At 43.6% G+C, this 9,395-nt stretch overlaps 2 protein-coding genes across 3 annotated transcripts in view; both read left to right on the top strand.

The window, feature by feature from the left end:
• The window catches only part of ppp3cb (protein phosphatase 3, catalytic subunit, beta isozyme), a 32,138-nt gene that overhangs the window by 16,306 nt on the left and 6,437 nt on the right, over window positions 1-9,395 (top strand). The window contains exons 12-13 of the mRNA XM_076287580.1: window positions 2,687-2,781; window positions 5,585-5,598. Coding sequence (XP_076143695.1) covers window positions 2,687-2,781; window positions 5,585-5,598 — 109 coding nt within the window. The remainder of the gene's footprint in view (window positions 1-2,686; window positions 2,782-5,584; window positions 5,599-9,395) is intronic.
• sting1 (stimulator of interferon response cGAMP interactor 1) overlaps window positions 5,178-9,395 on the top strand; it is a 34,020-nt gene continuing 29,802 nt past the window's right edge. For both annotated transcript variants that reach the window (XM_076287579.1, XM_076287578.1), the window contains exon 1: window positions 5,178-5,355. In XM_076287579.1, coding sequence (XP_076143694.1) covers window positions 5,329-5,355 — 27 coding nt within the window. In that variant the 5' untranslated portion in view covers window positions 5,178-5,328. The remainder of the gene's footprint in view (window positions 5,356-9,395) is intronic.

Genomic DNA, 9,395 nt, shown 5'->3' with positions numbered 1-9,395 from the left:
AACCCCCTACCCCCATGGGCCTCCTCTCTCTGTCTTTACGTGTGTGTGTGTGTGTGTGCGTGTGTGTGTGTGTATGTGTGGGTGTGCGTGGGTGTGTGTACGTGCGTGTATTTGCGTATGTGTGTGTCCCCAGCTACCATTGAGGCCATAGAAGCCATCGAGACGGAGGCTGAGGACGGAGAAGGTAACTGCCCAGCCTCTGTGTGTGTGTGTGTGCTGCCAGTCAAAAGCAGGTTGCATAGTGACTGTGGCCACCCAGTGTCCGCTAGTGGGGGTGCGGCTTGTGGTAGTCACTGATGCTAACACCGGCTGGCAGCTATCTGGTTTACACACACACACACAGGACCCCCCCACCCCCACTCCCATCCCTGCCCCACACAGGCACAACATCATAAACCTCTACAATGGTTAAGACATCAGAGTGGGGCTACACGTGGCATCACATAATTAGCTTATAGTGACATCACAATCAGACTGGTTATGATTCTAGAATGTCATTGGCTGGCTGTGCCATCACAATGCAGCTAGCTGGCTGTGACATCACACAACTGGCAAGGTATGGGGTCATAATGGAGCTGGCTGCAGCGTCACACATTGGGCCTGCAACATTTTGTATATTATCCACCCAGTCTCTCTCTCTCTCTTCCTCCCTCTCTCCTTTCTATCTGTTTTTGTCTTTCTCTAGCTATCTTTATGGAATCAACTTTTTGCGATTTAGTCCTCCCCCATTGTTCCATCTCTCCCCGATATACACATGCACACAAAACAAACACATACACACAAACACTGGCCCATAGTCTCGGAAGCACTCTCAGAATGACTCAGCTGTAAAATGAAAACCTTGTGATGCCCTGCTATAAAATCCAGTCCTGTAATCCCTTTCTTCATATTTCAGCTGTGATTTGGACCAATTGGATCGAGCGATCTGAAGTGATAATGTGATCTCTTCCTGGCAGCACTTCATTCAGCATTGTGATTGGCTGCAAACTTTCTGTCAGGATCAAGCGCCGTGCTATGATTGGTTGCGCGGTGTGAGGAGGGAATGAATGTAATGTGACAAACCCTCTGAACCCTTTAGCTTCCAAAGACAACTCTTAGATAAAAGTGATTGAGTGCAATGCCGTGGAGAGCTTCAGATTATCACTGCCCTCTTCAGTCCTTCTACTGTGTGTGTCCTGTCCTACCCCCAATGTTCTGCCATCTTACACTAGACCCACCACAAGTACATCATATACAGCTGTTAACTGCCAAACTGCTAACATACATAATTACAGTACAGAAACCTGCTGAACATCAATGTATGGTAATGGAAATCTATTTACGGCATTGGACATCTAGACAATAATGCCAACGTTTTTTACATCTGAAAAACAAACTATGTCTACAGTTGACCACATAGAGTATTGTCAGCTACTCTACCCTAAGGTCCCAGTGTGTCCTGGACTGTGAAGGATATACAGTATCATGTGTATATGTCTCGGTTAAAAGTTAAAGGTTAATGATTAATTTATAGTAAACAGATGCCAGTGGACCCAGAGCAAGGTATTTGTGTCATGTGCAGTGGCCATGTTGTCCCGCTGTGGCCAGCTGTGGCCAGCTTTCAGAAGAGAGCTGGTGGATGTGGCATTGACATGCTCAGAATGTGGAAAACTTATTTCTGATGGTGTTGTTGGTGGCTAAGTGAGGTAGATCTACCTGGTCCAGCAAGAGATCAGATATTAATTAGATATAAACAGAACCGTAACTGGACCAGGCCGGTCCTTTGCTGAAACACCTCATGACATGACATGACATGAAATGAACGGCTACAAGCTGGCATCTTGGTTCACACTACAAATAACCAGCACACACTCTCCTGCCTTCTCTGTGTTCTCATCAACAAGTAGGATCTGCCACACCAACACACTCACACACTTATACACACACACATTCAGCGTCAATTATTCAAGGTTAAATACTTCTATCTGATGGTGAGTTACACCAAATGTCTAACCTTCTGCCCTTGACCCCCCCCCCCCCCCTCGTTCCAAGTCTTGTGTTCATGCCTTTTCTACCCAGATGGACACTGGCTCTTGAGGGGGCCAACCGGGAGGAACCGGTTCCGAGTCCAGAGTCCGTGTCCATCTGCAGTGGTGTCCATGTGAAGTAGAGACAGTGTGTCGGTCTTTCCATGTTTTTACAAAACTGTTTTACTACTCCATGTCGGAGTATGTGTTTGTTGGCTTTAGTATGTAGGCTTTAGTTTGCTTCAGTGTTATGGTGTATTTGTATGTGTGTGTGTGGGAGTGTGTGTTTTCTATGGGCAAACAGACCAAACCTGTCTTTGTGGCTTTACATTTACGTGTGTGCGTGAGAATGAGCTTCCTAATACTAAGAATGTAGATGCTGATTCGCTCCTTTTCTCTCTTTTTTCTTTTTTCTCTTGCATTTCCTCTCGCTCCCATCCTCTATCCTTCTCTCCCTCCCTCTCTATCCTCCTCTCCCTTTCTCTCTCCTCTAACCCCACCGCCTATCTCTCTTGCTCTCTCTCTCTCTCACCCCCCTCTCTCTCTCTCTTGCTTTCTCTCTCGCTTTCTATCTCTCTCTCTCCTCCCATCCCTCTCTCTCTCTTGCTTTCTCTCTCTCGCTCTCTATCTCCTCCCATCCCTCTCTCTCTCTCTCTCTTGCTTTCTCTCTCTCTCTGCAGCGATCCGAGGCTTTTCTCCTCAGCATAAGATTAGGAGTTTTGAAGAGGCCAAGGGTCTGGACCGTATAAACGAGCGCATGCCGCCGCGCCGAGAAGTGCTGGCCTCCTGCTTAGGCCAGTCCGAGGCCAACGGCACCGACGACAACAGCAATATCCAGTGATCCCTCTCCACGTGTTCGCTCCGCCCTGACGCACTTGTCCTCCCCTGACACACCTGTGCGCCTCTGACACACCTGTCCATTTCTCCTCTCCTCTCTTCTCCTCCCATCTCCTCTCATCTCTCCTTTCCTCTCCTCTCTTCTCTTCTCCTCTCCTATCTTCTCTTCCCTTCTCCTTTCCTCTCCTCTCCTCTCTTCTACTCTGTTCTTCTCTTATCCTCGGTCACCCACTCCTCTGCTTCTGCTCTTTTCTTTTCCTCTTTCTCTTCTCCTCTGTGTCCTCCTCTCCCTTCTTCCCGACCCTCATCTCTCGTTTGGTCCTGCTGTGGCCAATGACACTTGCACTGCTGGTGTCATGAACAACAAGTGCGCTGTCTTGTTACGAGAGCGTGCATTCTATACGTGTTTGTGTGTGTAACCGTTTTCGGGGATGAGTGTGGGATACAAAGGCCATTGGGAAACAAGGAGTGTCTTATTTGTTCAAGTGATGAGTCAAGTGGAGAAAAGAGTGTGTTTAGGTGTGTGCATGTGGTGTGTGAGCAGGTGGTTAGATAATGCTTTGGATTGGAAGAGGGCTTTATATTGTATCTTATCTTAGCTTTCTTTTTTCCTTTCAAATGAAAACGGTTAGAATGCTGGAACATTTGGTTTTATACCGGAAGACTGGAGAGTGTGTATGTGTGTGTTGTGAGTGTGTAAGTGTGTGTGCATGATTTCATTTGATTAAAAACGTGTGTATGTGTGTGTGTGTGTCAGTGTGGGTAAGTTAATTTATTTCACAAAGCATCATATACTAAACGTTTGCTCTTCAACCATGTTTTGCTACTAGTATTAAACAAGTAAGAAACTTAAAACATCTTATTTATCATGTGATGGGAATTAAAGAAGCATTCTCAAGCTCTCTGCAATGCAATCTTATCTGGAATAGGGGGGTTGAGTTTGTAGGGGCATGGGGGTCTAGTTTCCTTATATGAGTTGTGTATTATTTGCTGTTGCTCTCCATTTAGGTTTTGCAGTGGGTGGGGGTAAGGGTGTGTGTATGCTGTGTGTGTGTGTGTGTGTGTGTGTGTATATGTGCGTGCGTGCGTGTGTGTGTGTGTGTGTGTGTGTGTGTGTGTGTGTTCTGGCCTGGCCTCAGAGCAGACCCTCACAGACACTGTCACTGCTACTGTCATGCAGAGCTGAGCTGCTGCTGGTCTGGGAACAGTGGAGACAGGCCGTGTGACTGTGCGCTCCCACAGCACTCCCTCCTGGCCGCAAATGCAACAGCAGCCTGATTTTTGGCCACGCAAGCTTCTTCAGACAGCGGGAGACTTTTCTGTTGTATATATAAATATATCATGGGCGGGTACGGGTGTGTGGGGTAATCATTTTTATTTAAGTTATTTGGTTTTTTACATTTGAGGTTTTTTTTTTGCTGTACAGATACTAATGCTCCTAAAAAAGGTGTGAAGCCTTCTGTGGTTTTATTTCAGTTTCTTTGTTGACGTGGAGTGTGTGTAAGTATGTATGTATGTATGTATGTATGTATGTATGTATGTACAGTATGTGTGTGCGTCAGCCAGTATGTATGTGAGAATGTGTGTGTGTGTGTGTGTGTCTGCGTGCATATTCGATCTCTCTATAAACACCCACGGTATCTGCTGGAGCATGATTGCATGGACCTTTCAGATGTAAAGCCTATTAAAGACACTCAGCTAAGCGTGTCTCCACATTTTTAAGGACAAACTGTATTCCTCCCATCCCTCTTCTTCTACTTGGCTGGACTCTACTCTCCTTTCTTTATGATATTATTCAATCTGGTTATTATGATTCTGATGCTGGAGGCTCTAGAGCTGGTTTGTCTGATTCTCTGATTTGGTCTCATTCTTGGTGTTTTGCTTTGAGGGAGCAATCCTCTGAGATGTGATATCTCTCTCTCTCTCTGTCTCTCTCTCTGTCTCTCTCTCTATCTCTCTCTCCCTCTATCTTGTGCTGTTCTGGATCTCCCTACTGTAAAGACCATGTAAGCATGCCCTATGGGACTAATCACTTTTTTACTATTGAATAAAATATGCATGAAGCTCTTTGTCACTCTCCACTTCTTGTTTACTTTATTTGTCATGTAAAACATTGGAATTTCTGCCTGTATGTGTGTGTGTGAGAGAGAGAGTTTGTAAAGACAGACTCTGTGACATGATGGAAAATATATGCAGTAATATTATTTAGCAAGTTAAAACAAACTTCCCAATAAATAGCCCATAGCCCGTAGGCTATTCAGTGCTGATCGCTTCCTGGAAAGAATTATCTGCTGTTCACATTTAGCTCAAAGTGAAAGTGAAAGAATGCGCGAGGAGACACGCTGGATGAAAGAAGAAAGAGAGGGGTGGGGAACGACTGATTCAGTTGTGTGTTAGTCTCTTCACGGAAAGACGCCATGTGGTTGACTATGTGTTTGTGTGTGGTGTAGAGCTGAGAGTATTCTTATTGCTTCACTGAAGAAGGATGCAGCCTGAAGCACACACACACAAGGTGAGCTCACTCTTGACTCTTCACAACGGCAGACTTATGAGAGGGTCACATCACTACTGCTAAACTAGCACATTTCATTCACAATGAAATCTCACAGTGAATTAGATTATAAGAAAATACAAAATATGATTAAATACAAACTGGAATGAACAAAGTTTTTGAACTGTAGCCTAGTCTTATTTCATGTCAAACATGGTAGGCTGTGTTAGTCATTAGTATTTACGTAAAGAATATCTATGCCACGTCTATCCAATCTGTTTTATGTAACTGACTCAACAGCATTAGAGATCTCAACGGGTCGGGTCGGCCCGACAAACCCGACGGGACCCGCAGGTTCGGGTCGAAAATATAAGCAAATGACTCGGGTCGGGTCGGACCTCGGGCTTAATCTTTTCTGCTCAGTGAAAAAAAAAAACATTTATTAATCATCGCAGCTGTTCACCGTAAAGAAAGTATGCTGCTGCGTGCAACGTGCGTGCACGCCTTTAGCCTGGAGAAGAAGATGGAGTTGGTGAAAAGTAGGCTGAACTTGCCGCAGGTGAATTCACCGTCGCTACTACAGGAGTGGGGAAATCAGAAGTCTGGAAAGTGTTTGGAGTGGTGCTGGATTCTGATGAAAATTCTGCAGGTTATGTGCAATGCTCAAAATGCAAGGTGCTGATTAAATATGTGACCCCGCAAGGCGAAACCAGTCGCTTTGGTAAAATTTACAAAATTAAGTTATTGTGCTCACATGAACGGCCATGAACTAAGCTTTCCAACGATATGTATATCGAGGGTAGGCCTATTGCAAAAAGTATCGCTAAGATAACCGCATCCAAAGTTGGCATGGTTCTTCCGTCACGATACGCCAGAAGAGGAGAAACTCACCGTTTTAAGTCAATTGTCACGCGAATGTGTTGAATCTTCACCTAAATAAAGCCAGGGTTTAACAGTCAAAACGTAGCCTATGTTTTACGTCGGGCCGCGGGCCGGGTTCGGGCAGATAATTCATGTTGATGTGTCGGGTTACATCGGGTCCGGGCTTTAAAAGCCACGGGCCGGGTTGGGTCGGGTTGTAATTTTCAGGCCCGTTGAGAACTCTAAACAGCATTGCCTAGTCCAGGCAAAGTAGCGTTTTACACAGACTAATTGTAAAATATTTTTTTGCAGCTTAGATCATCTCTATGAGGTGTCCAGAACAACATACTAAAAGTCCTAAGAAATCCTAGTTAAGGAAATATGTTACATTTTCATCAATCCGAGATGTGTGCCAAGAAGGCCAGGCAACAATACACCCCCAATGGGGCTATTTTTTCCCTTTACTCCTATCAAAATGTAACTTTACACAATGAAAGTACCCATAAAAAGTAAAAGATTTTGTATGACAAGTTTAAGTTTAGTTTTAATATGCAAATGAGCTATACACTAATCGAATATGCCCAAAATGCACCCAAATAGGCTTAATTTTTCCTTTACTCTTACCACAATAACACTTTACATAGTAAAGGTATATATGAAAAGTAAGTGTTTTTGTATCACAGGTTTCTTTTGAAGTGAATTTGAATATGCACATGGCTCCACACTTATGGAATATATCCTAGGCAGAAATATATAGAATACATATTCTATTTTTTTTATGTTTTTCTTTTAAAAAAATCCAGCCTGGATCCTGGACCCCTTCTCTGTGGCTCTTGGTTCTGGCACCCCTCAGTTCCTGGTTTGTTCTTTGCTTAGTTCTTCCCCTCTGAGTCATATTCATCTAATAAATCAGGCAACTGTGAGTTTGTAATGACTAAGATGGCTATTCTGACTTTCTTCTGATGTTATCTGTGGGGGTATGTCATTAGGTAAGGCTTGTTTGCAAATAATAATAATAAAAAAGAATTTAGAAAGCAACTGGAGGCAAGATCGCAATGAATTCTTAAGGTCAATATAAGTATTTTTGTGGCAAGTGACCCAGGTGGTAAGTGACTTCAAATGTATCGCGTTTATGCATACGTTAACTTACTGAATGGACAAGAATATGTTATTTATTTGGTCCCTGTTTTTTCTACTTGTGACTTTATGGCTTCTTATAGTATTGAGCTCATTTGCATATTTAAAATAGATTTTTCCAAGAAACTTAAAATTTACTTTTCATGTATACTTTCACTGTGCGAGGTTTGATTGTTATGGGAGTAAAGGAAAAAATAAGCCCATTAAAATATATCCACATAAAACAAAACAATTATACATCATAGACTATGAGAGGCTAAACATATAAAAGAATCTACCCTAACCCTACCTTTCTGTATTAAAGTGCAATGTGCATACATAACAACACCAACCGACAACAACTCACATGGAAGAAGACATGCTAGTGTCACTAGGGATTTAAATTGTCCATGAGCCAGGATTTTACCTTTTTCCTGAATTGATGATAATTGTCTATGCTCTTAATTTACAAAGGTAATTAATTCCAGTTCACCACACCACTATATTTGAGAGTACACTTGCCAATGTTTGTTTTGAACTTAGGCAAGTACAAGTCTGCATTACTAGCTCTGGTGTGGAACGCATGGGCATCCCTACTCCTAATTAAGTGATTTTTAAGGTATGCCGGTGCCTTATGATTGTAAACATTATGGACCACCCTGAGCTGGAGCTGTACTGCCCTAGCCTCCAGGGGGAGCCAGCCCAGCTGTTGGAACTGGAGCTTACCCACATGATCCCTTGATGTGAGCCCCAGCATTACCCTGACTAACCTATTCTGAGAAACCTGCAGTTTGTCTTTTAGGGCCTTAGTTCGACCACCATACCATGAGCCAAGTCCGTATCAAAGCAGCATAAGGCCAGTGAATTGGCTAGCAGTCTGAGGCTCGCTGCATCAAGGAATGGAGCTCTCCAAGCTAGGAATCTGGATTGGGCATTAACCTTGCCCATGACCTTAGAGGCCATGCTCCCCCCATCTAGGTTGCTGTCTAAACAGCATCCTAAATAGGTCACTGAGGGCTTGGCAGGGAAGAGCTGCCCACCAAGGCTGATACTGGACAACTCTTTCTTATACAGTCTTGGTTTAGAGCCAAACACTATGAATTAAGTTTTGGCCACATGAAGAGACAATTTATTGTCTAATAGCCAGACCCTGATCTTACTTAATTCCTCTTGCAAAGTGGCATGCACTAAGACGCTCCCTTGGGGAACTCCACAGGTTACCAGTTGTTCATTGGATATATGACCCTGGAATTCAGTCTTTTGGGATCTACCCGAGAGGTAGGAAACAAACCATCTTAAGGCGGAAGGGCATGCCAGGGCTGACAACTTATTGTACAGTAGGCTATGATGGACCGTATCAAAGGCCTTCTGTAAGTCAATTAGGATCATGCCACATAGCTTGCCGACATCTATTTCGCCCCTAATGAAGTCAGTTAGGTACAGTAGACATGAGTTCGTTGAATGTCTGAACCCTAATTGGAATTCATAGAGGAGTTTGGCATCCACAGCATATTGATAAAATTGTTCATGAACTACTTTCTCCAGGACCTTGGAGACTACACTCAAAATAGAAACCGGTCGATAATTTCCCAGATCAGACCTTTCACCTTTCTTGAAAAGTGGGATGACTTTAGAATGTTTCATGTCATCAGGAACAGTGCCTTGTTCCAAGGACAGATTAATAATATGAGCACTAAAAGGGGCTATGAGATCAGCTGCCTCTTAAGAACCTGGCTGAGATATTATCTAGCCCTGTGGCTTTGGCAGTTAGTTAAGGCCCTTTAGCATGTCACCGATTTTTTCTGCTGACACAGGATTGAAGGAAAAACTATTGGGAGTCACACCTATCTTGGCATAAAAATCCTGAATGTGTTCAGGCCCGTACAAACTTGGGCTGGGTGGTAACTTCTCCACAAGTTTATGGGCAACTGAGGTGAAATAAATGTTAAAGTGATTGCCAATATAGCCTCCTTCTTATTTACCTATTTTCCATCAATGGAGAGAGTAATACAAGAACTGGGAGTGCTTTGGTCTTAGATAAGCATCCTAGATTCTTCAGAACCTTCCACAAATTTTACAAAGTT

The sequence above is a fragment of the Alosa pseudoharengus genome, unplaced genomic scaffold (genome assembly GCF_046254945.1).
Source record: "Alosa pseudoharengus isolate Yale_2024_CS ecotype anadromous, Long Island Sound unplaced genomic scaffold, YU_APseudo_1.1 YU_APseudo_1.1_scf_16, whole genome shotgun sequence".
Classification (NCBI taxonomy): domain Eukaryota; kingdom Metazoa; phylum Chordata; class Actinopteri; order Clupeiformes; family Clupeidae; genus Alosa; species Alosa pseudoharengus.
Note: the sequence above shows the minus strand (reverse complement) of the source record. Positions and strands in the feature narration are given on the sequence as shown.